Below are 27,728 nucleotides of genomic sequence, written 5' to 3' on the forward strand. Positions count from 1 at the left end.
AAAGCACGTGGGTAGAAAGGAAAAAGTTGCGTTCTTTTTACCCGGCTCTCCAATTGCGCGGTGGAAACTCCGTCTCCACGGAAACGCGCCTCCCAGCGGCGGTCGCCAGGGGCGGAGCTCAGGGCGTCTCCTCCCCGGGGCTGCAACTGTTCCCAGGCTGGGGCGATCGCCGTCACCCCTGAACTTCCCCGTTCCGCTTTTCGGCCGCCCTCCCTTTCCGTTGTCCCTTCGCACCCCAAACCACATCCTGGAGCGCGCTCCCCTGCGCGACCGGCAGCGGGGACGGTGCGCCCGGGGCGAAGGCCTGAGAGTCGCGTGCGCTGCCCCTTGCTCCATCCCGCTCCCCGCCCCAGGCCCACCCCCAGGCGGCGCTGATTGGGCCGGTAGGGACTCTGCCCAGCGGAAAGTTTTGGGTGCCGGGAGGAAGTTCAACCTTCGGGAGACTCCAAGACAGCAGCTCCGGGGGGCGGCGGGGGTCTGGTGGCCATGGAGGAGCCCCCTGTGCGAGAAGAGGAAGAGGAGGAGGGAGACGAGGACGAGGAGAGGGATGAGGCTGGGCCCGAGGGGGCGCTGGGCAAGAGCCCCTTCCAGCTGACCGCCGAGGACGTGTATGACATCTCCTACCTGTTGGGCCGCGAGCTCATGGCCCTGGGCAGCGACCCTCGGGTGACGCAGCTGCAGTTCAAAGTCGTCCGCGTCCTGGAGATGCTGGAGGCGCTTGTGAATGAGGGCAGCCTGGCGTTGGAGGAGCTGAAGATGGAGAGGGACAGCCTCAGGAAGGAGGTGGAGGGGCTGCGGAGCCAGGGCCCTCTGGCCAGCGAGGAGGTTAGTGTGGGAGCGAGGGTGTCGGGCCCGCGGCGCTTGCGGGGTTGGGAGGGCGCTCACTGGCAGGGAGGCGCCTTCCTTTATTTATTTTTTTTCTTTTCTTTAAGAGATGAAATCTCGTTGTGTTGCCCAAGCTGGTCTCAAACTCCTGGCTTCAAGTGATCTGCCTGCTTCAGCCTCCCAAAGTGCTGGTTTACAGGTGTGAGCCAGCCTGCCTGGCCAGAATCTGTGTTTCTAACGAGTTCCCAGTTAATTCTGATGCTGTTAGTCCAGGGTCCACAGTTTGAGAACCTCTGACCTAGAGCAAGAAACCCTTGTTTTTTCTTTTTTTGACACACGGTCTTGCTGTATGGCCCCAGGCTAGAGTGCAGTGGTGTGAACACGGCTCACTACAGCCTTGGCCTCCTGGGTTCAAGCAGTTCTCCTGCCTCAGCCTTCCAAGCAGCTGGGAGTACAGGCATGTGCCACCATGCCTGGCTAACTTTTTTGATACTTTGTAGAGATGGGGGTCTCACTTTGTTACCCAGGCTGGTCTCAAACTTCTGAGCTCAAGCAATCCTCCTGCCTTGGCCTCCCAAAGTGCTGGGATTGTGGGTGAGAGCCACCACACTTGGACAAGAAACACATTTTACCCGAAGAGTAATTAGTGCATATGACCACAAAAAGACATAGACAAGAAGATTCAGAGCAGCTTTAGTCGTAACTAAAACTCGCAAATTAGAAACAATCCAAATGCAACCCAATCAAGTTTTGAAATTGTGACGTATGGAATACTATGCAACAGAGAAAAATGAACGGTGCTGATATACATAACAGTGTGGATGAATCTCACTGTTACATTGAGAGAAAGAAGCCAGGCATAAAAGAGAACCTACTGTAGATTTTTTTTTTTTTTTTTTTTTTTTGAGATGAAGTCTTGCTCTGTCATCCAGGCTGGAGTGCAGTGGTAAAATCTTGGCTCACTGCATCCTCCACCTCCTGAATTTGAACTATTCTCCTGCCTCAGCCTCCTAAATAGCTGGTATTACAAGCACCCACTACCATGCCCAGCTAATTTTTGTATTTTTAGTAGAGACGGGGTTTCACTATGTTGGCTAGGCTGGTCTTGAACTCCTGACCTCAAGTGATCCGCCCGCCTCAGCCTCCCAATGTCCTGGGATTCCAGGCGTGAGCCACTGCGCCCAGCCTTTTTTCTTGTTTTCTTTTTAGTCAGAGTCCTGATCTGTCACTCAGGCTGTAGTGCAGTGGCATGACCTCAGCTCACTGCAACCTCCACCTCCTGGGTGCAAGTGATTCTCCTGCCTCAGCCTCCTTAGTAGCTGGGATTACAGGCGCCTGCCACCATGCTTGGCTAACTTTTTTTTTTTTTTTGTATTTTTCTTTTTTAGTAGAGATGGGGTTTTGCCATGTTGCCCAGGCTGACCTCAAACTCCTGGCCTCAAGTAATCCACCCACCTTAGCCTTCCAAAGTGCTGGGATTACAGGCATGAGCTACCACACCTGACGCTACTGTATATTTAAGTAAAATTCAGGAACAGGCAAAATAATTTATAGTTATAAAAGGCAAACTGGTGGTGAGGGCAACAGAAGGGAAATTGATAGAGAGCTAGAAGTGTCCCATATCTTAATCAGGGTATGGATATAGGGATCTACACATATGTCAAAAATCATCCAGCCGGGTGCGGTGGCTCATGCCTGTAATCCCAACACTTTAGGAGGCCGAAGTGGGCAGATCACAAGGTCAAGAGTTTGAGACCAGCCTGGCCAACATGGTGAAACCCTGTCTCTACTAAAAGTACAAAAAAAATTAGCAGGGTATGGTGGTGGGCGCCTTAATCCCAGCTACTTGGGAGGCTGAGGCAGGAGAATCACATGAAACCAGAAGGCGGAGGTTGCAGTGAGCCAAGATCGCGCCACTGCATTGCAACCTGGGCAAAAGAGGGAAACTCTATCTTTAAAAAAAAATCATCCCAGAAACCCAGAAGGTGAAATGGTGAAAAAAAAAAAAGAAAAGAAAAGAAAAGAAAAATCATCCACCTAGCTCAGGAGGTTGAGGCTGCAGTGAGCCATCATCAAGCCCCTGCACTCCAGCCTGGCAACAGAGCAAGACCCTGTTTCAAAAAAAAAAAAAAATCATCAAACTAGTGCTTTTTTTTTTTTTTTTTTTTTTTGGTAGAGATGGGGTCTCATTTTGCAAAGGCTAGTCTCTAACCCCTCAGCCTCAAGCGATCCTCCTGCTTCAGCCCAGCCACTGCGCCCAGCCAACATTAGTGCATTTTACTGTATGTATGTTTTTACCTCAATTTTACAAAATTACATTTTACATTGCTATACAGTATTGATGAAACAAAAGTTTCAAGAAACAATTTACCCGCCGGGCGCGGTGGCTCAAGCCTGTAATCCCAGCACTTTGGGAGGCCGAGGCGGGTGGATCACGAGGTCAAGAGATCGAGACCATCCTGGTCAATATGGTGAAACCCCGTCTCTACTAAAAATACAAAAAATTAGCTGGGCATGGTGGCGTGTGCCTGTAATCCCAGCTACTCAGGAGGCTGAGGCAGGAGAATTGCCTGAACCCAGGAGGCGGAGGTTGCGGTGAGCCGAGATCGCACCATTGCACTCCAGCCTGGGTAACAAGAACAAAACTCTGTCTCAAAAAAAAAAAAAAAAAATTTACCCTAACTTGGCCCTTACTGTACATAATGCACAGTCATAATGTCTTTTCTATTCTGTTTTTATGACTTTTTAAATTCTTTTTGGGGGGCCGGGTGCGGTGACTCACGCCTGTAATCCCAGCACTTGGGAGACTGAGGCGGGTGGATCACGAGGTCAGGAGTTTGAGACCAACCTGGCCAACATAATGAAACCCCATCTTTACTAAAAACACAAAAATTAGCTGGGCATAGTGGTGCACACCTGTAGTCCCAGCTACTCGGGAAGCTGAGGCAGGAGGATCACTTGAACCTGGGAGGTGGAGGTTTCAGTGAGCCAGGATCGCACCACTGCACTCTAGGTTGGGAGACAGAGCAAGACTTCGTCTCAAAAAATATATATTTTCTGGGGGGACAGGGTCTTTCTCTGTCATCCAGGCTGGAGTATAGTGGTATGATCACAGCTCACTGAAGCCTTAACCTCCTGGGCTCACGTGAGCCTCCCACCGCATTCTCTCAAGTAGCTAGGATCACAGGCACACACCAACCACCTGGCTAATTTTTGTATTTTTTGTAGAGATGGGGTCTCGCCATGTTGCCCAGGCTGGTCTTGAACTCCTGGGCTCAAGTGATCTGCCTACATCGGCCTCACAGGGAAGTATGAAGTTTCCCAGCTAAAGTGCTGGGATTACAGGCATGAGCCACTGTACCCGGCCTAGTTTTTGAAAATTCTTGTCTAAACTTATTACATTAATTTTATGACTCACTAGCAGGTCTCCAGCCACAGTTGTCTTTTTTTAAAGCTGCTGTAAGTGGACAACGTCATTTTTAATCCTCACACTATTATTGTTTTACAAAACTGAGGCACAGAATAGTTAAGTAATTTGCCTAAGGACTTAACGGCAAGTAAGAGGTGAAGTCAGGGTCTTAACTCAGAGATGCTAGTCTTAAATATCCCATCCCTAAATACAGACATCAGACCTTATTTGTTGTACTAACTAACATTTGATGAGTGACTGCAGTGAATGATGCGAGGCTCTGGGGTTATGGAGATCAAGTAGGCAAGGTCCCTGCCCTCAAGGAGCTCACATCTAGTGGGAGAGGTCAGACGTACACTCCTACAACCAGAGCACAAGTATACACACCGGGAGCAGCGGCTCACAACCGTAATCCCAGCACTTGGGAGACTGAAGCAGGCAGATCGCTTGAGGCCAGGAGTTTGGGACCAGCCTGGGCAACATGGTGAAACCCTGTCTCTCCTAAAAATACAAAATTAGCTGGACCTGGTGCCACAATGCCTATAATCCTAGCTACTCAGAGGCTGAGGCACGAGAATCACTTGAACCCGGGAGGCAGAGGTGTCAGTGAGCAGATCGTGCGACTACACTCCAGCTGGGGCAACAGAGCAAAACTCTGTCTCAAAAACGAACAAACAAAAACCAAGTATATAAACCAAGGCCGGGCACGGGGGCTCATGTCTGTAATCCCAGCACTTTGGGAAGCTGAGGTGGGCAGATCACGAGGTCAAGAGATTGAGACCACCCTGGCCAACATAGTGAAACCCTGTCTCTACTAAAAACATAAAAATTAGCTGAGCATGGTGGCGCGTGCCTGTAGTCCCAGCTACTCAGGAGGCTGAGGCAGAGAATTGCTTAAACCCAGGAGGTGGAGTTTGCAGTGAGCTGAGATGATTGAGCCAGGGCACTCCAGCCTGGTGACAGAGCGAGACTCCGTCTCAAAAAAAAAAAAAACAAACAGTATACAAACCAAGAGGTAAGCCAGGAAAGATCAGGAACAGAGTCACTGAAATTCATGGGGAACTATGAAGTTTCCCAGTAGCTTCCCTGGTAACTTTATTAGTATTATTATTAGTTGCCTCATACCTTCTCTGTCTGGGCCCTGATAACTTATGTCACCTATTCCTAAGTGACAGTGACAATTGAATTTGTAGATAAGGTTGTACTTTAGTATCTGTCAAGTGACATGGTTAAGTGTGATGACTTGCAGCCTGGCTTTTGAGAGTCAAGGAAAGTTAAATGACTTGCCCAGGATTACTCAGCCACATTCTGTGTTATTTTTGCCTCCATCTCCAGGCACAAGAATATGGAGGAAGTCCCACTATGGGCCGAGAACAGTGTGCTTTGCACAGGGGCTGGGTAATTTCCCATGTGGGGCAAAGTGAACAAGTTTCATCAGGCGGCAGATGACATGGCATATTTTCTTCCCAAACCGCAGCCTTAAGAACAGGGATAGGGAAAAGGCATTAATTTAGAAAATGAATGTTATTAGGCAGGCGTGGTGGTGTGTGCCTGTAGTCCCAGCTACTCGGGAGGCTGAGGCAGGAGAATCACTTGAACCCGGGGGGCCAAGGTTGAAGTGAGCTGAGATTGCACCACCGCACTCAAGCCTGGGCAACACAGCGAGACTCCGTCTCAAAAAAAGAAAAAAGAAAAAAGAAAATGAATGTTTAGTGCCACTAGACAGTTCACAAAAATAAGCCTTTTGTTTTCCCTTTGTATGTTTTGGTCTCACTTTGTCACCCAGGCTGGAGTGCAGTGGTGGGTGTGAACACTGCTCACTGCGGCTTCGACCTCCCTGGGCTCAGGCGATCCTCTCACCTCAGCCTCCCTAGTAATGAGACTGTAAACGTGTGACACTACACCCACCTAATTTTTGTATTTTTTCTAGAGATTATGTTTTGCCATGATGTCCAGGCTGGTCTCAAACTCCTGGGCTCAAACAATTCATCCACCCTAGCCTCCCAAAGTGCTGGGGTTGCAGGTATGAGCCACCATTCCTGACCTCTTTTTGATTTTTCTTTGTTTGTTTGTTTGTTTTTTGAGAGAGTCTCGCTCTGTTGCCCAGGCTGGAGTACAGTGACGTGATCTCGGCTCACCGCAACCTCCACCTCCCAGGTTCAAGCGATTCTCCTGCCTCAGCCTCCCGAGTAGCTGAGACTACAGGCACACACCACCACGCCCAGCTAATTTTTTTTTTTTTGTATTTTAAGTACAGATGGGGTTTCACTTCACGATGTTAGCAAGGATGGTCTTGATCTCCTGACCTCGTGATCCGCTTACCTTGGCCTCTAAAAGTGCTGGGATTACAGGCATAAGCCACCACACCCAGCTGTTGATTTTTTTAAATTGTAGTAAGGCCAGGCACAGTGGCTCATCCCTACAATCCCAGCACTTTGGGATTATAGGGATAATCAGCACTGCCGAAGCAGGCAGATCACCTGAAGTCAGGAGTTCGAGACCAGCCTGGCCAACATGGCAAAACTCCGTCTCTACTAAAAATACAAAAAATTAGACAGGGCGTGGTGGCTCAAACGCTTGTAATCCCAGCACTTTGGAAGGCTGAAGCAGGAGGATCACTTGAGGTCAGGAGTTCAAGATCAGACTGGCCAACATGGCGAAACTGTGTCTCTACTAAAAATACAAAAATTACCCAGACGTGGTGGTGCAGGTCTGTAATCCCAGCTACTCAGGAGGCTGAGGCACGAGAATCCCTTGAACTCGGGAGGCAGAAGTTGCAATGAGCTGAGATCATGCTACTGTATTCCAGCCTGGGCAACAGACCGAGACTCTGTCTCAAAGGAAAATAAAATAAAATAAATTGTAGTAAAATGTAAGTAACATAAAATGTACCATCTTAACCATTTTTAAGTGTGCAGTTCAGCTGCATTAAGTCCATTCACGTTGTCGTTCAGCCATTGCCACTATTCATCTCCAGAACCTTCATCTTTCAAAACTGAAACTCTGACCCGTTAAGCAACAGCTCCTCCTTCCCCTCCACCACCCCTGGTAACTACTCTTACTTTCTGTCCCTATGAATCTCCCTATTCTAGGTTGCTCATATCGGGGAAATCATATATTTGTCTTTAAGTGACTGGCTTATTTTACTTAGCATAATGTCCTCAAGGTTCATTCATGTTGTGGGATGTGTTAGAATTTCCTTGCCTTTGAGGGCTGAATAATATTCTGTTGGAGGCATAAGCCATACTTTGTTTATTCATTTGTTGATGGACCCTCGGGTTGCTGCTACCCCTTGGCTACTGCTGCTGTGTTGGGAGGCTGAGGTGGGCAGATCACATGAGGACAGGAATTTGAGACCAGCCTGGACAACATGGCGAAACCCCATCTCTACTAAAAATACAAAATTAGCCAGGCGTGGCGCACATGTGTAATTCCAGCTACTCAGGAGACTGAGGCAGGAGAATCATTTCATCCTGGCAAGTGGAGGTTGCAGTGAGCCAGGATCATGCCATTGCACTCCAGCCTGCGACAGAGGAAGACTCCATCTCAAAAAATAATAATGAAATAAATAGTGCTGCTATGAACATGGGTGTGCGAATATCTCTTCATGTCCTGCCTCCGGTGCTCCAGATGCATACCCAGAACTGGAATTGCTGGATCAAATGGTAATTGGATTTTTAATTTTTAAAAGAATGGCCCTACTGTTTTCTATGGCGACTGCGTCATTTACATCATTTACGTCACCATGAGGGGGTTCAAGGGATCCAGTTTCTCCACTTCCTCGCCCAATGCTTGTTACTTTCTTTTCTTTGGACGGTAGCCATCCTAAGGTATTTTTTTTCTTCCTTTTATTTTCTGTTTGTTTGTTTGTTTGTTTGTTTTGAGGCTGAGTCTCACTCTGTCGCCCAGGCTGGAGTGCAGTGGCACCATCTTGGCTCACTGCAACCTCTTTTTCCCCGGGCTCAAGCAATTCTCTCCTGCCATAGCCTCCTGAGTAGCTGGGATTACAGGTGCCCACCACCACGCCCAGCTAACTTTTGTATTTTTCGCCACATTGGCCGAACTGGTCTTGAACTCCTGACCTCAGATGATCTGCCCGCCTCGGCCTCCCACAGTGTTGGGATTACAAGCATGAGCCACTGTACTCGGCCTTTTCTTCCTTTTAAAAAAATATAAGCTCCAAATGCAAAAGGGGCCAGGTGCAGTGGCTCATGCCTGTAATCCCAGTACTTTGGAAGGCTACACAGTATTAATACATATCTCAGAACTGTGTGTTCAGTATGTTCTTAAATGTATGGCTAGGTCCTGTTATTTAATAAAGAAGGAGCTAGAGACTGGGAGCATTGGCTCACGCCTGTAATCCCAGCACTTTGGGAGGCTGAGGCAGGAGGATCACTTGAGCCCAGGAATTCTAGACCAACCTAGGCAACATAGCAAGACACTGTCTCTCAAAAAAAAAAAAAAACACAGAAGAAGAAAAGTCAACTATATTAATCATAAATTTGCTTTAAAAACATTTTGATAACTGTCAGCTTAGGTGCTATTGTTATAATTCAATGTATTTTATTTGATTTTGCTTTATCTATTTATTTACTTATTTAGAGATGGAATCTCACTCTGTTGTCCAGGCAGGAGTGCAGTGGCGCTATCTTGGCTCACTGAAACCTCTGCCTCCTGCGTTCAAGCGATTCTCCTGCCTCAGCCTCCTGAGTAGCTGGGACTACAGGTGCATGCCACCACACCCAGCTAATTTTTGTGTTTTTTAGTTGAGACAGGGTTTCACCATGTTGGCCAGGCTAGTCTCGAACTCCTGACCTCAAGTGATCCACCTGCCTCAGCCTCTCAAAGTCCTGGGATTACAGGCGGGCGCCACCGCGTCCAGCCAAAAGCCATTTCTTTTCCAATCATTTCCTCTTACCACATGCAACAATGACTCTCCCTGACGTATGCTGTTTGGCCCCCGATAAGCCAATATCTAGAGGAAGTGGATCCTCACTGGTTCAAAGGAAAGGTGCGTTTGACATTTGTCTCCATAAATTACACTCCAAAGAGGTTAATGAGATCTGCTTCCTCAGTGTTCAGCACAAGGGCCTCTTTCCCTGTAGCCTCAACAACACAGTGTTTTTTCTTTTCTTGTTTTGTGAGACAGGGCCTCACTTTGTCACCTAGACGGGAGTGCAATGGTGTGGTCATGGCTCACTGTAGCCTCAACTTCTCAGGCTCAAGCGATCCTCCCACCTCAGCCTCCCGAGTAGCTGTGACTACAGGTGCCTGCCACCATGCCCAGCTAATTTTTGTATTTTTTTGTAGAAATGGAGACTCGCCATGTTGCCCAGGCTGTTCTCGAACTCCTGGGCTCAGGTGATCCTCACTCTCTTTATCACCTGTAGAATATTCTGGAGTGTGGTTGTGCCTTAGTTTGTTTAACCACATTTCTATTAATGGACATTTAGGTCCGTGGTCCCAGAGTTGGGGACCTCCGTTCTAAGACATACTGTTACATAATCACAGTAAATGACCAAATGCAGGAGGGGCAAAGTTGATAAACTGCTAAGATGTTATACACCATTCACCTTCAAAATTCAGCAATAATGCCCTTAATAACATTATTTTTTCTTTTCTTTTTTTTTTGAGACAGAATCTCACTCTGTTGCCCAGGCTGGAGTGCAGTGGCACAATCCCAGCTCACTGCAACCTCTGCTCCTGGGTTCAAGTGATCCTCCCTCTTCACCCTCTCAAGTAGCTGGGATTACAGGGGTGCGCCACCACGCCCACCTAATTTTTGTATTTTTAGTAGAGATGGGGGTTTTGCCATGTTGGCCAGGCTGGTCTTGAACTCCTGACCTCAGGTGATCCGCCCACCTTGGCCTCTCAAAGTGCTGGGATTACAGGTGTGAGCTACCGTGCCTAGCCAACATTTTTTTTTTTCTGATGGAAGATCCAATCCAGGGTCACATGGTGCCTTTGGTTGGCATTTCTCTTTAATCTCCTTTAATCTGGAATACTTCCTAGGTTGTACTTATCTTTCATGACCTTAATCCTTGTAAAGGGTCAGGCACTGTGGCTCATGCCTGTAATCCCAACACTTTGGGAGGCTGAGGTGGGAGGATCACTTGAACCCAGGAGTTTGAGGCCAGCCTGGGCAACATAGTGAGACCCCATCTCTAAAAAAAATAAAAAATTAGCCAGGCATGGTGGCACAAAATTGGAGTGTCAGCTACTCCAGAGGCTGAGGTTGGGGAATTGTTTGAGCCCAGAAGGTTGAGGCTGAAGTGACCAGTGATTGCATCACTGCACTCCAGTCTGGGTGACAGGCAGAGACAGTCAAAAAAAAAAAGTCACTTCTGAAGATTATACTTCAGCTGGTTTCTAGGATGCCCTTCGATTTGGGTTACTTCCTTTTTTTTTTTTTTTTTTTTGAGACGGAGTTTTGCTCTTGTTGCCCAGGCCGGAGTGTGATGGTGCTGTCTAGGCTCACTGCAACCTCTGCCTCCCAGGTTCAAGTGATTCTCCTGCCTCAGCCTCCCAAGTAGTTGGGATTACAGGAGCCCATCACCACACCCGGCTAATTTTGTATTTTTGTGTTTTTAGTAGAGACAGTATTTCACCGTGTTGCCCAGGCTGTTCTCCAACTCCTGACCTCAGGTGATTTGCCTGCCTCAGCCTCTGAAAGTGCTAGGATTAGTTATAAGTCATCACGTCTGGCCTTTTATTTATTTATTTTTAAAACGAAATCTCTCTCTGTAGCTCAGGGTGGAGTGCAGTGGCATGATCTTGGCTCACTGCAACCTTCACCTCTTGGGTTCAAGTGATTCTCCCGCCTCAGCCTCCCAACTAGCTGGGACTTCAAGCGTGCACCACCATGCCAGCCAATTTTTTTTTTCTATTTTTAGTAGAGATCAGATTTCACTGTGTTGGCCAGGCTGGTCTCAAACTCCTGACCTCAAGTGATCCATCTGCCTTGTCCTCCCAAAGTGCTGGGATTGCAGGCGTGAGCCACTGTGCCCGGCCCATTCGGGTTATTTCTGATGGTTTCCTTGTGGTTAGAGTGGCCTCATGTGTGCCTGCTGGGGACAACTCTGAAGTGGCATGTGTCTCTCGGTGCAGCCCATCAAGAGGCACGTGATACTGCTTTGTCATCACTGGTGACATTAACTTTCAGCACTTGGGTAAGGTGGTGTCTGTAAGATTCCTGCACAGTATTCTCTTTGTAATTAAGAAGTAGGCCGGGCGCAGTGGCTCACGCCTGTAATCCCAACACTTTGGGAGGCCGAGGTGGGCGGATCATGAGGTCAGGAGATCAAGACCATCCTGGCCAACATGGTGAAACTCTGTCTCTACTAAAAATACAAAACCTAGCTGTGCGTAGTGGCGTGCGCCTGTAATCTCAGCTACTCTGGAACTGAGGCTGGAGAACCGGGAGGCAGAGGTTGCAGTGAACCGAGACTGTGTCACTGCACTCCAGCCTAGGTGACAGAGCAAGACTCCATCTCAAAAAAAAAAAAAAAAAAAGAAGTAGCCTGTGGGAATATACTTTGAACCTGTGTAAAATATCCTGTTTCCCAACAAACTTTCAGCCACAGGTTTTAGATCCATTTATTAGTCTTGCTTGAATCAACTGTTGCGAAGATGGTTGAAAAATTAGATGGTTTTTGAACTCTGTCATCTTCTACACTTATCAATTGGCATTCTGCTGTGAAGTGTGGATTCCCCTTCTCCTCATGAATTAATTAATTTTTCTTTTTTTTCTTTTTTTTTTTTTCCAGACAGTCTTGCTCTTTCCCCCAGGCTGGAGTGCAGTGGCGCAATCTTGGCTCACTGCAATCTCCGCCTCCCAGGTTCAAGCGATTCTGCCTCAGCCTCCACAGTAGCTGAGACTACAGGCGCACGTGGCCGTGCCTGGCTAATTTTTTGTATTTTTAGTAGAGACAGGGTTTTGCCATGTTGACCAGGCTGGTCTCGAACTCCTGACCTCAAGTATTCTGCCCACCTCGGCCTCTCAAAGTGCTAGGATTACAGGCGTGAGCCACCAAGCCCAGCCTACTTTTGTATGTTGAATGTGGACTCCTGAACTCCTACTTGATGTTTTATTCTCCATTCCTGTTATTATTCATTACAATACTCAAATTGTTGTCGGTCTAGCCAGTAGGAGCTTCTTCAAACTGTCATTTTCATGTGTCTCCATCCCTTAAGTAGCCTGTTCTGGGCACCATTTGTACTTCTGCTCCAGCCCTGGAGTCAGCCATTCTCTAAGGTTCTTTTCTCAGAGAATGGTTCTTAGAACTTTGACTTTTTTTTTTTTTTAGTTAATGGCAGCTTCCTTGGGAAGGGAAGGAAGGAGCACAGAACTTTGACTTTTTAACCACTGTCCAATCACTTCAACAGCATCCCTGGAACCACCAAACAAAAAGACTTTCCTTTCTAGGGCACATGCTCCATCCTCATGAGGGAAACTGTATAAGTGGCACCTTTTAAAATTCTTCTTTTTGGCGAGGTGAGGTGGCTCATGCCTGTAATCCCAGCACTTTGAGAGGCTGAGGCAGGAGGCTGAGACCTCAGGTGTGAGGTCGAGAGTTCAAGACCAACCTGACTAACATGGAGAAACCCCGTCTCTACTAAAATACAAAAATTGGCCGAGTATGGTGGCACATGCCTGTAATCCCAGCTACTTGGGAGGCTGAGGCAGGAGAACCACTTGAACCCGGGAGGCTGAGATTGCCATGAGCCGAGATCACACCATTGCACTCCAGCCTGGGCAACAAGAGGGAGACTCTGTCTCAAAAAAAAAAAAAAAAAAAAAAAATCTTCTTTTCTTTTTGAAAAGCATTTAATTAGGCTGGGCACAGTGGCTCATGCCTATAATCTCAGCACTTCGGGAAGTCGAGGCAGGCGGATCACCTGAGGTCGGGAGTTCGAGACCAGCCTGACCAACATGGAGAAACCCTGTCTCTACTAAAAATACAAAATTAGCCAGGCGTGGTGGTGGCGCATGCCTGTATTTCCAGCTACTCTCAAGGCTGAGGCAGGAGAATCGCTTGAACCCAGGAGGCGGAGGTTGCAGTGAGCCAAGATCTCACCATTGCACTCCAGGCTGGGAAACAAGAACAAAACTCCATCTCAAAACAGTAATAATAATAATAATAATGTAATTAGGCTGGGTGCAGTGGCTCACGCCTGTAATCCCAGCACTTTGGGAGGCTGAGGTGGGCGAATCACCTGAGGTCAGGAGTTCAAGACCAGCCTGGCCAACATGGTGAAACCCCGTCTCTACTAAAAATACAAAAAGTTATCCGGGTGTGGTGGCACAGGCCTGTAATCCCAGCTACTTGGAAGGCTGAGGCAGGAGAATCACTTGAACCTGGGAGGTGGAGGTTTCAGTGAGCCTAGATCGTGCCACTGTACTCTAGCCTGAGCAATAGAGTGAGACTCTGTCTTAATGATGTAAAGTTGCTGGCAAAGGTGGCGTCTTCTCTTCCAGGTAAACCTGGGCCCAAACAAAATGGTGGTCGACCTGACAGATCCCGGCCGACCCCGCTTCACCCTGCAGGAGCTGAGGGACGTGCTGCAGGAACGCAACAGACTGAAGTCGAAGCTCCTGGTGGTGCAGGAGGAGCTGGAATGCTACAAGAGGTGGGTCCCGCGCCCAGACCTGACCGGAATTCCTTGCTAGGTTACATATTTGTTGTTATGTTCATTCAGCCAATTTGTTGAGGACCTACTATGTGCCCGACACTGTTCCAGGCCTGGGGCCACTGCAGTGAACAAAACAAAGAGAGCAGAAATCCTTGCTAGTCCAGTGCCAGAGACAGGCAATCAACAAGGAAGCTAAGCCCAAAATAAACACCTGGGGATGGTGGCAGATGCTCTGAAGGAGACGCAAGACGACGTGGCCGGCAGCGATGTGGGAGGGGCAGAGCCTGTCTGAGAGGGGTGGTCAGAGCAGACCCCTCTAGGGAAAGGTGAAAAGGAGGCAACCCCGTAAAGACTGGGTGGGGGGAATAGAGCGGGAAGCGTAAAGATCCTGTGGCAGAACCAGCTTGGCCAGTTCAAACAGGCCTAAGAAGGCAGAACCAGGAAAGCATGGGGAAAGACGGTTGGAAAGAAACTGGGGGCGTCTGCCTTGCTGGCTGCAGGAAGGAGCTTTCATTTTATTTGTTTGTTTGTTTATTTATTGAGACGGGATCTTGCTGTGTCGCCCAGGCTGGAGTGCAGTGGTGCGATCTCAGCTCACTGCAACTTTCGCCTCCTGAGTTCAAGTGATTCTCCTGCCTCAGCCTCCCAAGTAGCTGGGACTAGAGGCACACGCCACCATGCCTGGCTAATTCTTTGCATTTTTTGTAGCGACAGGGTTTCACCATGTTGGCCAGGCTGGTCTTGAACTTCTGGCCTCAAGTGATTCACCTGCCTCAGTCTCCCAAAGTGCTGAGATTACAGGCGAGAGCCATCCCGTCTGGCTGAGCTTTCACTTTATTGTGAATGTAATGAGAAGTCATTGGAAAGTTTTGTTTTGTTTTATGTTTTTGAGACAGAGTTTTGCTTTGTTGCCCAGGATGGAATGCAGTGGTGCAATCACAGCTCACTTTAGCCTCCACCTGCTAGATTCAACCTATCCTCTCACCTCGGCCTCCCAAGTATAGCTGGGACCACAGGCATGTGCCACTGCCCCTAGCTATTTAATTGTGTGTGTGTGTGTGTGTGTGCGCGCGCGCGCACGCGTGCGCACGCGCAGAGACAAGATCTTGCTATGTTGCTCAGGCTGGTCTCGACCGCTTGGGCTCAAGTGATCTTCCCACCGTGGCCTCTGAAAGTGATGGGATTTCCAGTGTGACCCACTGCACCTGGAAAGTGTTTGTTTTGAAACAGGGTCTCACTCTGTCTCCTGGGCTGGAGCACAGTAGCACAGTGGCACATTCACAGCTCACTGGAGCCTTGACCTCCCCAGACTCAGGTGATCCTCCCACCTTAGCCACCCAAGTAACTGGGACCATAGGTGCATGCCACCATGCCTAGCTAATTTTTGTATTTTTTGTAGAGACAGCGTCCTGCCGTGTTCCCCAGGCTAGTGTCAAACTCCTGGGCTCAAGTGATCCACCTGCCTCTGCCGCCCCAAAGTCCTGGGATGACAGGTGTGAGCCACCACACCTGGCCAATGTAAAGTTTTGATAAAGAGAATGACAAGAATCCAGTCTCTATTACAAATAAAAAACTGCCAGGTGCATTGACTCATGCCTGTAATCCCAGCACTTTGGGAGGCCGAGGTGGGCAGATCACGAGGTCAGGAGTTTGAGACCAGCCTGGCCAAGATGGTGAAACCCCGTCTCTACTAAAAATACAAAAATTAGCTGCACATGGTGGCAGGCACCTGTAATCCCAGCTACTCAGGAAGCGGAGGCAGGAGAATTTCTTGAACCCAGGAGGCGGAGGTTGCAGTGAGCTGGTATCGTGTCATCGTACTCCAGCCTGGGTGACAAGAGTGAGACTCTGTCTCAAAAAAAATTAGCCAGGTGTGGTGGCACACACGTGTAGTCCCAGCTTCTTGGGAGGCTGAGGCAGGAGAATCACTTGAACCTGCAAGGCAGAAGTTGCAGTGAGCCAAGACCGAGTCTCTGCACTCCAGCCTCAGTGACAGATCGAGACTCCATCTCAAAAATAAAAACAAAAACAAGAAACCCTGGTGCAGTGTTACATCCCAGCACTTAGGGAGCCTGAAGCAGGAGGATCACTTGAGCGCCAGGAGTTTGAGGCCAGCCTGGGCAACATAGCAAGACCCTGTCTCTAAAAAATAAATTTTAAAATAAGGAAAGTTAAAAAAGACTGCAGTGGTACCACGGACAGAATAAATTGTAGGACAAGCAAGGGAGGCTGTAAAAAAGCTGTTGCCATAATCACGTTGGGACTTGTAGCTGTTTCCATTTGTTTGTATTTTTAGTAGAGGCAGGGTTTCACCATGTTGGCCAGGCTGGTCTCGAACTCCTGACCAGCCTGTAGCTGTTTCCCAAAATGTTTTCCTTTACGTAGGTAGTTTTTGAAAAGGGGGTTCTGTGGTTGACTAATTCTGGGAAACACTGAGTTAAACGCAGCATGTTTTCCTACAGGTGGAGGAAGGAAAAACCAGGGGAATAAAAGTGTAGCTGGCTGATATTCACCACGTGCCAGGCACGCTGCTAAATGAATCCCAAGTATCATTTCAATTAGTGCTCACAGCACAACTGTGAGTAGAGGTGATCACATGGTGAGCTGAGGACCAGAGAGGTGGGCACCTGCTTAAGCAGTGGTGGCAGCAGTGGTGATGTGACCTCAGACAGTGTGACATCAGAGCCTGTGCTTCTTTTGTTTTTTCTTGAGACAGAGTGTTGCTCTGTTCCCCAGGCTGGAGTGCAGTGGCATGATCCCGGCTCACTGCAACCTCTGCCTCCCGGGTTCAAGCGATTCTCCTTGCTCTGCCTCCCAAGTAGCTGGGACTACAGGCATATGCCGCCACGCCTGGCTAATTTTTGTATATTTAGCAGAGATGGGGTTTCACCATGTTGGCCAGGCTGGTCTTGAACTCCTGACCTCGTGATCCACTCACCTCAGACTCCCAAAGTGCTGGGATTATAGGCGTGAGCCACTGCGCCCGGCCAGGCCTGTGCTTTTAATTAGCATGCCACGTTTAGATCATGAAAGCTTGGAATTAAGGACGTACCCTGATCAAAAATGAAACAAAGCCCAAGTGATATGATTCTTTAAATTCCTTGACTGTAGCATGTTTAAGAGAGCAGCAGTGCAGCAGAAGCGTTGTAAGAATCCAAATTTATTGTCTCTCTTTTGCTGAGGCTGGAACAATGTTCATGGAAAGACCTGTCTTCGTCTCATTTAATAAGTGGTTCAGGCACAGGTAGTTAAAAAGAGAAACTGCCAAGCTGCTGGTGTCGTGAGCAGCTTGTTAGTGGGCAAAACCACACACTTTATTTCTAGTTTTGAATTCTCAGAGAACAAGAGACGCACACTTTCCATCTGGCACAGGCCAAGCGAGGCAGGATTCTGCTTCATCTGTACTGTTATATATGCTGGAGAAGCCAGCATGCCATCTGAGATGGTCACATAGCAACTGCATCCATTTGAAGGTCCAAACTCATACGGATAATGTACTGGTAATAATTTGTGATTATGGCTGAGCACAGTGACTCATGCCTGCAATCCCAGCACTTTGTGAGGCTGAGGCAGGTGGATCACCTGAGGTCAGGAGTTCAAGACCAGCCTGGGCAAACATGATGAAACTCCGTCTCTACTAAAAATATAAAAATTAGCCGAGCGTGGTGACACACATCTGTAGTCCCAGCTGTTCAGGAGGCTGAGGCAGGAGTGTTGCTTCAACCTGGGAGTCAAAGCTTGCAGTGAACCAAGATGGCACCACTGCACTCAAGCCTGGGCCACAGAGCAAGACTATATTTAAAAAAAAAAAAGTTGTGGCCAGGCGCGGTGGCTCACGCCTATAATCCCAGTGCTTTGGGAAGCCAAGGCAGATATATCACCTGAGGTCAGGAGTTCAAGAACAGCCTGGCCAATGTGGTGAAACCCTGCCTCTACTAAAAATACAAAAAAATTAGCTGGGCATGGTGGCACTCGCCTGTAATCCCAGCTACTCGGGAGACTGAGGCAGGAGAATCGCTTGAACCTGGGAGGCAGAGGTTTCAGTGAGCTGAGATCATGCCACTGTACTCTATCTAGCCTGGGCAAGAGAGCAAGACTCCTTCTCAAAAAAAAAAAAAATTGTAATTACAGGGAAATATGGTAGGTTGTTTCCAAAGATAGCCACAGCAGTATTTCCAGCCTGCATACCTTTTGAGGCTTTGCCACTCCTTGCATGAAGAGGTGGATTCCGTTTTCCCCTCTCCTTGCTTGTAGGCTGGCTCTGTGACTTGCTTTGACTGCGAGAACGGGGTAAAGTGATGCTGTTGGTCTCCTGGGGTTAAGGAGTACGAGGCCTGGCTTCTGTTTCTGTGCTCTTGGAATGCTGCCTTGAGACCACCATTCCATGAGGAAGCTCAAGGTAGAGTCCCTTGGAGAGGTGATGTGAAGGAGAACCAGGGGACCCCTGCTGACAGCCCCAGCTGTGCCTAGCCCACCGCTGATCCCCCACTGGACATAGCCAAGTGAGAAGCTCAGGCTAGCAGGAGGGCCACAAAGCCAACCATAATGTTGGGAATAGATACTTGGTGCCACAAAGAAAAATTAGCACTGAGACAAAGGATTTTTTAGCAACGCAATTTTTACTTCCTGGACTACAGGAAGGGTACCCTCGCTAGCCATCGTGCCATGAGAGTACAATGAACAAAGGAAAACCCACAAATGTATTCCTTACCCATTTGGAGTTGTCCTTACTTCTGTGTCTGATTTCCATTGGCTGGAGCCAGACCTCACAATCTAAACTAAAACCCAATTGGCTAACAACTTAAAACTTTTCGAAACAGGTAAAAGCAATGGAGAGCTGGGACATACCTGTGAGCACGTCCAGCACAGATATCTTCGTTAAAGTACAAGGACAGGCCGGGCGCGGTGGCTCACGCCTGTAATCCCAGCACTTTGAGAGGCTGAGGCAGGTGGATTGCCTGAGCTCAGGAGTTTGAGAGCAGCCTGGGCAACATGGTGAAACCCTGTCTACTAAAAATACAAAACATTAGCGGGGCGTGGCAGCGTGCGCCTGTAATCCCAGCTACTCAGGAGGCTGAGGAAGGAGAATTGCCAGAACCCAGGAAGCGGCAATTGTAGTGAGCCAGGATAGCACCACTGCACTCCAGCTTGGGCGACAGAGCGAGACTCCATCTCTTAAAAAAAACAAAAACAAAATGAGCTGGGCATGGTGTTGCCCTGTGTAGTCCCAGCTACTCGAGAGGCTGAGGCAGGAGAATCACTTGAACCTGGGAGGCAGAGGTTGCAGTTGAGCTGAGATCGCACTACTGCACCCCAGCCTGGCAATAGAGCAAGTCCGTCTCAAAAATAAATAAATAAATAAATAAATAAATAAGTAAGTAAAGACACACAATTCAGTCCACAGCAAGGGGACACCACAGGGGTTAATTAACCAATGGTCACTGCAACAGAACACCTAAGTGGATGTAATGAGTTATACTGTGCCATAATTGAAATATTTCATTTTGGTCAGGCTTCTTATGGTTGCAAGTGACAAAAGTCCAATTTAAACTAGCTTAAAAACAAAAGGAAAATTTTTGGTAACATCATTGGGTAGGGGCTGGGTGCAATGGCTAGCTCAAGCCTGTAATCTCAGCACTTTGGGGAGGCCAAGGTTGGAGGATCACTTGAGGCCAAAAATTCGAGACCAGCCTAGGCAACATAGTGAGACCCCGTCTTTACAAAAATTAAACAATTAGCTGGCGTGATGGCGCATGCCTATGATCTTAGCTACTTGGGAGACTGAGGTGGGAGGATCACTGGAGCCCAGGAATTCAGTTACAGTGAGCTATGATCATGCCACTGCACTACAACCTGAGTGACAGTAAGACCCTATCTCAAAAAAAAAGGAAGGCCAGAAACAGTGCCTCAGCACTTTGGGAAGCTGAGGCAGGCAGATCGCTTGAGGTGAGGAGTTTGAGACCAACCTGGCCAACATGTTGAAACTCTGTCTCTACTAAAAATACAAAAATTAGCAAGACATAGTGGTGGGTGCCTGTAATCTCAGCTACTTGGAAGGCTGAGGCATGAGAATCGCTTGAGCCTGGGAGGCGGGGGTTGCATGAGCTGGGATGGGGCCACTGCACTCCACAGTGGCAGACAAAGTGTGACTCCCTCTCAAAAAAAAAAAAAAAAAAAAAGCCGGGCGCGGTGGCTCAAGCCTGTAATCCCAGCACTTTGGGAGGCCAAGGCGGGTGGATCACGAGGTCAAGAGATCGAGACCATCCTGGTCAACATGGTGAAACCCCGTCTCTACTAATACAAAAAATTAGCTGGGCATGGTGGCGCGTGCCTGTAATCCCAGGTACTCAGGAGGCTGAGGCAGGAGAATTGCCTGAACCCAGGAGGCGGAGGTTGCGGTGAGCCGAGATCGCGCCATTGCACTCCAGCCTGGGTAACGAGCGAAACTCCGTCTCAAAAAAAAAAAGGAAATAGACCAGCCTGGCCAACACAGTGAAACCCTATCTCTACTAAAAATACAAAAATTAGCTGGGCATGGTGGTACAGGCCTGTAATCCCAGCTACTTGGGAGGCTGAGGCAGGAGAATCGCTTGAACCCAGGAGGTGGAGGTTGCAGTGAGCCAAGATCATGCCAATGCACTCTAGCCTGGGCAACAGAGCCAGACCCCATCTCAAAAAAAAAAAAAAAAAAAGGAAATAAAAAAGAAAGAAATTTACAGTGGTTGGAATCAGGGACTTGGTGCCTCTCTTTCTCCTCTTTGGCTTCCTTTGCTCATGCGCTCATTAGTTTGCATTACAGACAGGCTTTCTCTAAATCTTAGGAAACAGACTTCTGGCAATTCCAGTGGAGTATGAGAAACCATACCGGATCTCAATATTATCTGACTGCAATATCAATCAATATAAATCTAGCTCTTATCACCATCTGACTTATGATTTATACTTTTATTTTACTTATTGCTTTATTTATTGACCGTTTCCTTCCCCCACTGGAACATAAATTACATGAGAGAAGATATTATTTTTGTTTTATTCAGAGACCAAACAGTTCAGAGACAAAATATTTATTAACCACAGCAGGTAGCTTAATAAATATTTGTTGAATGTTAGGCACTGTGTATTATCTTACATAATCTCTCAATCCTTTGAGGTAGGTACTATTATTAGACTCATTTTACAGGTTAGGAAACCAAGGCTTAAGTTAGAGAATTTATACACAGTCATATTCCTAGAAGGTTGAGAAGGTTGAGAAGCTTGAAGTAGTAGCCAATGCAATTAGGTAAGAGAAAGAAATAAGAGGCATCACCTTGGAAAGGCAGAGGGAAGATTCTCATTTGAAACAGAATTTCTCTGACTCTAGTACTTTCAACCATAATATTATTACTATAATGATAACCATCATCATTAAGATCCTTTATTTTCGGAGCTGCACAGATAAGAGGTCTGTAATAAAGGCCAGGTGCAGTGGCTCACACCTATAATCCCAGCACTTTGGGAGGCTGAGGCAGATGGATCACTTGAGGTCAAGAGTTTGAGACTAGCCTGGCCAACACGGTGAAACCCCATTTCTACTAAAAATACAAAGATTAGCCAGGCATGGTGGCGGGCGCCTGTAATCCCAGCTATTCGGGAGGCCGAGGCAGGAGAATCGTTTGAACCTGGGAAGCAGAGGTTGAGTGAGTCGAGATCGCACTACTGCATTCCAGACTGAGCAACAGAGCAAGACTCCAACTCAAAAAAAAAAAAAAAGATCTGTAATAAAATAAGCCATTTAATTTTTGCCCCCTGTTTCTCAGTGGCCTGATTTCACCAAGAGAAGGCCCAGGAGGAAGAACAGAAAAAGATGCTGTGGTTACCAGGGCCAACAATGCCAACAGGAGCAAGGAGGAGAAGACGATTATAAAGAAGCTGTAAGTGTCACCCTGCTGCCCCCTGGTCCCACTAAATAATAACTCAAGGAAGTAGTGGGGCGAGAGGAGGCTGTCCAGCTGTCCAGGGCAGGGAGGCCCTCCCCTCATCCGGTTGTGGTGCTGCATCTCACGGGAAAGCTCAACGCCAGTGTATTATAATGATATCTGCCAGGCAGTAGCTTAGGCACTTGGCATATATGAATTCATCGAATTATCACAGTGACCCTGCAAAGTAGATGCTATTTTACAGCTGGAGAAATAGATACTGAGAGGTAAGGTAATTTGCCCAAGGGTGCAGATGGTAGATAGTGAAGTCAGGAACCCAAGGAAGTTTGGCTTCTACACTCTACTGCCTCCCTGTGATACAATAACAATGACCAGGCTGGGTACAGTGGCTCACACCTGTAATCACAACAGAGATTACAGGAAGCTAGGGCAGGAGGATTGCTTGAAGCCAGGAGTTTGAGACGAGCCTGGGCAACAAAGTGAGACCCCACATGGACCAAAAAAAAATTTTTTTTTTTTTTGGAGATGGAGTCTCACTCTGTCGCCAGGCTGGAGTGCAGTGGCACAATCTTGGCTCACTGCAACCTCCGCCTCCTGGGTTCAAGCAATTCTCTTGCTTCAGCCTCCCAAGTAGCTGAGACTACAGGTGCGCGCCACCACACCCAGCTAATTTTTGTATTGTTAGTAGAGGCAGGGTTTCAACAGGATGGTCTCCATCTCCTGACATCGTGATCTACCGGCCTCGGCCTCCCAAAGTGCTGAGATTACAGGCGTGAGCCACCATGCCCAGCCCAAAAAATTTTTTTTTAATTAGCTAATATCATTTATCAGCTTTTCGGCTGAGATCAAATAAAATTAGCTGGGCATGGTGACCTGCACCTGTGGTCCCAGCTACTCAGGAGGATGAGACAGGAGGATCACTTAAGCTGATGAGTTCAAGGCTGCAGTAAGCTATTATTACACCACTGCACTCCAGCCTGGGTAGCAGAGTGTGACCCTATCTCTGAAAAAAGAAAGAAAGAAAACGAAAATGACAATAATGATGGGGCGCAGTGGCTCACGCCCGTAATCCCAGCACTTTGGGAGGCTGAGGTGGCCTGATCACCTGAGGTCAGGAGTTCGAGACCAGCCTGGTAACATGGCAAAACCTCGTCTCTACCAAAAATATAAAAATTAGCCAGGCGTGGTGGCGCATGCCTGTAATCCCAGCTACTCAGGAGGCTGAGGAAGAAGAATCGCTTGAACCCGGGAGGTGGAGGTTGCAGTGAGCTGAGATTGTGCCACTGCACTCAAGCCTGGGCGACAGAGCGAGACTTCATCTCAAAAAAATAATAATAATAATAAAATAAAATGAGCCAGGCTCGGTGGCTCACACCTGTAATCCCAGCACTTTGGGAGGCCGAGGCTGGGGGATCACCAGGTCAAGAGATCGAGACCATCCTGGCCAACATGGTGAAACCCTGTCTCTACTAAAAATACAAAAAATTAGCTGGGCATGGTGGCTCGCACCTGTAGTCCCAGCTACTTGGGAGGCTGAGGCAGGAGAATCGCTTGAACCTAGGAGGCGGAGGTTGCAGTGAGCCAAGATCATACCCCTGCTCTCCAGCCTGGGCGACAGAGCAAGACTCCATCTGAAAACACAAAAAGAAAAGCAAGAGTCAGTATCCTCTTCCTAACGAGAAAGAATTGGAGCAGCAGGCAGTTTCAGCCTGCCTGTGGGAAATGCCCGAGGCCCTCTCCCTGCCCGGTGTGGGACCACGCCTCTTGAGTGAGCCCGTGTCGCAGCGCTGGGACACGCTACGTGGTTTCCTTTGAATACTTTCCCTCATGTCTGGGCACCAGGGTGGATCCCTTAGTTCTTCAGATGCTGCCTGTTAAACCAAGAGTGAAGTGCTTGTGGAAAATTCACATTCTAAGAAATCAAGTCAGTGGTTCTTGGATGAAGCTCAGAAATCTGGATTTTTTTTTCACAAGTTCTTTGGGCATTTCTGATTTGGGGAACCCCTGGACCATACTGATACTTGCCCACTTAGTTGCCAGGTGTCAGGACAATAAGATGTGGCTTTCCCGTGCCCCATTCATTCAACATTTATTGAGGATCTACCCTCAAAAGTAAAAGATAAACAAAATTAGCCGGGCATGTTCCTGTAGTTCCAGCTACTTGGGAGGATCTCTTGAGCCCAAGAGGTCCAGGCTACAGTAAGCCATGATCTACCACTACACTCCAGCCTGGATGACGGAGCAAGATCCCACCTCCCACTAAAAAAAAAAAAAGAGCATTCCTGGCAGCTAGAACAGTAAGTGTGAGAGCCTCAGGCTACAGAAATTTCCAAAACAAAATATCATGGTGACTGGAACAGGGAAGAGAATGGAGGTGAGATTGGAGAGGGGGGAGGGGCTGGGTCACTCGGGGCCACGTGGATTCTGGTGCGGACTGTGGGTTTTATTCTAGGTGCATTGGGAAGAGCTTGGATAGTTTTAAACCGGAGAGTAACATGACTGTATTTACATATGAAAAGCTCACTCTGGTTGCCTTGTGGAGAAGCGTTGGGAGACAGGGTCAAAGCAAGGCCAATGGGATTGTTTCTTTTTTTTATATTTTGAGATGGGGTTTCACTCTGTCACCCGGGCTGCAGTCCGGTAGCTTGGTCTCAGCTCACTGCAACCTCTGTCTCTCAGGTTCAAGCTATTCTCCCATCTCAGCCTCCCAAGTAGATGGAACCACAGGTGTGCACCACCACACCCAGTTAATTTTTGTATTTTTGGGAGAGATGGGGTTTCTCCATGTTTCTCAGGCTGATCTGGAACTCCTGAGTTCAAGCGATCTGCCCACCTTGGCCTCCCAAAGCACTAGGATTACGGGTGTAAGCCACTGCGCCCAGCCTAATGGAAGTATTTTTTCCACAAGGAAGGGTCTTCTGAGGTAAGATAATGAAAGAGCACCTCCTCCCAGGTGTCAGATCTGAAGGTGTTCATTTAGGACTTTCGTTGGCTATCTTCTTGCAGATCAGGCTTCCAGAAGGCATAAACTGCTGGTTTCTTTCAGCCTCCTTCTATGGGGGTTTAGGACACCTAATTGGAGTTTGAGCCTAATAGGGCAAAAGTGAAATGTGTGTTCTGTGCATGAGCTAACCTGAGGACATGTGGCTAGTGCTAATGAGCATGAGTCCACCCTTTCAGGATCAGATAAACTTAATGAGCTACTGGAATGCATGCATGCATGAATGAATTTTTTTTTTGAGACAGGGTCTTGCTCTGTTGCCCCGACTGGAGTGCAGTGGCATGATCTCGGCTCACTGCAGCCTCTGCCTCCCAGGTTCAAGAGATTCTTCTGCCTCCGCTTCCTGAGTAGCTGGGATTACAGGCACCTACCACCATGCCCAGCTAATTTTTGTATGAATGAATTCTTTATTTTTTTTTTTCTGAGACAGAGTCTTGCTCTGTTGCCCAGGCTGGAGTGCAGTGGCTTGATCTCAGCTCACTGCAACCTTCACCTCTGAGCTTCCAGTGATTCTCCTGCCCCAGCCTCCCAAGTAGCTGGGATTACTGGTGCACGCCACCACACTTGGTAAACTTTTTTTTTTTTTAGTTTTTGTAGAGATGGGGTATCATCATGCTTCCCAGACATGTCTCAGACTCCTGGAATCAAGTGATCCTCACCCTCTTGCCTCAGCCTCCCAAAGTGCTGGGATGACAGGCCTACCACACCTGGCCTGTAGGTATTTTGGAGTCAACAGCTGCAAGATCTACTTAGAAATTTTACGGGGGTTTCTGCGGCCCTTGCTTTGTTCCTTCTGCTTACCTGACCCCTCTCTCTCCACACCAGGTTCTCTTTCCGATCGGGGAAACAGACCTAGATCCAAGGCCACACCTAAGGCTATGGCTCTGACTCCAGGACACAACCCTCCCAGATACCTGCAAAGCCCTCCCCGTGCCGCACATACACGCTGGGCCTGTGTATTTATTTCCCCTTCAAAGCAGACTAAGGATGAAGGAAACAAGGTTCTCTTGGCACCACTTTCTCCCTGGCTGCAGAACTGGACACCCTCGAAGATTCGGCCTGGGCCAGTGAAGCAGAAATCAGGAAATACAGAAGGATGTGCGACGGGGCCCACTTCCTGCTCCCACGTCAACCCTCAGGCCCTCCAGCGCGCAGATGCATGTCCCACCCATCTGCTCCCAGGGATGACCCTGGTCTTTTATGTTTGGCAGAATGGAGAAAAGAAAGCAGGAAAATGTGCTATTGATATTCCAGTGGTGACTTCACTGATATTTAGTGAATATTTGACTTAGCAAACGTGCCTTTCTTTATGTGATTTTTGTATTAAAGTAAAATGACTCTATACTTTCTATAGCTTGTCTAGAGTGGTCTCTTAGGTACAATGGTATACTTGGTGTATGTGTGTATATGACACATACATACATTTCATTGTAGAGTGAATCAATTGCATTCATTGAATCTAAGCGATGCACCTTTATTTGGTGTCACTATGAAGGGAAGGATTGCTGCAAACTAAAATGTTAAGATGCTATTGATTTTAGGACTCATCTTGATTTCAGAGGTGTTAAGATGTGAATAAAATGCATTTAGGAATCAATAAAACAGAGAGCAGCTGTCTGTACTTTGCAAAGGAACTAATGAGCTTGCCGGGCCCGTTCCATGAGCCTGTCTTATTAGTAAATAACAGCGGCTTACTCAATATGTTTCACCTGCTCTGTGAATTACATCGTTTGTTCCTTATAACCCGGGGAGATAGGGACTGGTACTGGGGCCGTTTATAGATTTTTTTTTTTTTTTTTTGAGATGGAGTCTTTGCAACAGCTGGGGCTCACAAAGAAACAAAAAAATAATGAAAAAAAAAAAAAAAGAGATGGAGTCTTGCTCTGTTGCCCAGGCTGGAGTCCAGTGGCTCGATATCAGCTCACTGCAACCTCTGCCTCCCAGGCAAGTGATTCTCCTGTCTCAGCCTCCAGAGTAGCTGGGACTACAGGTGCATACCACCACACCCAGCTAATTTTTGTACTTTTTTAAAAAAATTTCTGTATTTTTAGTAGAGACAGGGTTACACCATGTTGGCCAGGATGATCTTGATCTCTTGACCTTGTTATCTGCCCACCTTGCAAAGTGCTGGGATTATAGACGTGAGCCACTGCATCCAGCAATTTTTTTTTTTTTTGAGACGGAATCTTGCTGTATCGCCCAGGCTGGAGTACAGTGGTATCATCTGGGTTCACTGCAGCCTCTGGCTCCCGGGTTCAAGCAATTCTCCTGCCTCAGCCTCCCAACTAGCTGGGACTGCAGGCATGCATCACCACACCAGGCTAATTTATGTAATTTTAGTAGAGACAGGGTTTCTCCATGTTGGCCAAGCTGGTCTTGAACTCCTGACCTCAAGTGATCCACCCATCTCGGCCTCCTAAAGTGCTGGGATTACAAGCATGAGCCACCATGCCCGGCAAGTTTATGGATTTAGAAACTGAAACTCAGTCTGTGGAGCTAGGAAACAGTTGCCCAGGAGGCAAATGCAGGCCTGATTCCAAGGCCCAGGCTCCTCGCTGCCAAGCTCTGAGTCCAGAGTCGCTGACAAGTCCTAATAATGTTAATAATTTACAGTATGCCTCACCTGCATCATTCTAAGTACCTTTCTGATGCTGTCTCACATACCTTTGTGATATGGGTATCACTATTGTCCTTGGACTCCACACAAGGAGGTTAAGATATAAGGGATGACAAGTCTTATCCAAGGTCCTCAGCTACAAAGTGGTAGAAGCGGGACTTGAACCCAAGTACAAAGTCCACACCCAGGCTTCAACCACTCTGCCTCCCAGGAAGAGTTGGCAGTGTTTAAGAGTATAGTCCAGGCCAGGCGCGGTGGCTCATGCCTGTAATCCCAGCACTTTGGGAGGCCGAGGCAGGCGGATCATGAGGTCAAGAGATTGAGACC

The 27,728-nt window shown here is 47.9% G+C and overlaps 1 protein-coding gene across 2 annotated transcripts; it reads left to right on the forward strand.

Annotated features, from left to right (window-relative positions):
- Positions 1-214: 214 nt before the first annotated feature.
- Positions 215-26,133, forward strand: RILPL2 (Rab interacting lysosomal protein like 2). Of its 2 annotated transcripts, XR_010343793.1 has the most exons (5): positions 396-825; positions 13,713-13,864; positions 21,664-21,777; positions 25,610-25,977; positions 26,012-26,133. XR_010343793.1 is itself a non-coding variant. In XM_064379620.1 (4 exons), the coding sequence occupies exons 1-4, from the start codon at positions 487-489 to the stop codon at positions 25,638-25,640; spliced, it is 636 nt and encodes a 211-aa protein (XP_064235690.1). In that variant the 5' UTR covers positions 215-486; the 3' UTR covers positions 25,641-26,133. The 2 variants fall into 2 exon arrangements, 1 of the variants encoding a protein (XP_064235690.1); XM_064379620.1 differs by having other exon boundaries at positions 215-825; positions 25,610-26,133.
- The last annotated feature ends 1,595 nt before the right edge of the window (positions 26,134-27,728 follow it).

Source organism: Aotus nancymaae, unplaced genomic scaffold (assembly GCF_030222135.1).
Source record: "Aotus nancymaae isolate 86718 unplaced genomic scaffold, 86718_ANA_hifiasm-v0.15.2.pri h1tg000021l, whole genome shotgun sequence".
In the NCBI taxonomy this organism is placed as follows: domain Eukaryota; kingdom Metazoa; phylum Chordata; class Mammalia; order Primates; family Aotidae; genus Aotus; species Aotus nancymaae.

Bases quoted from the DNA above. Each gene is read 5' to 3' on its own strand.
- RILPL2 (XM_064379620.1), top strand. From the start codon at position 487: ATGGAGGAGCCCCCTGTGCGAGAAGAGGAAGAGGAGGAGGGAGACGAG. The intron at 13,865-21,663 runs GTGGGTCCCGCG...CCTGTTTCTCAG, and splicing joins GAGCTGGAATGCTACAAGAG to TGGCCTGATTTCACCAAGAG. The intron at 21,778-25,609 runs GTAAGTGTCACC...TCTCCACACCAG, and splicing joins AAGACGATTATAAAGAAGCT to GTTCTCTTTCCGATCGGGGA.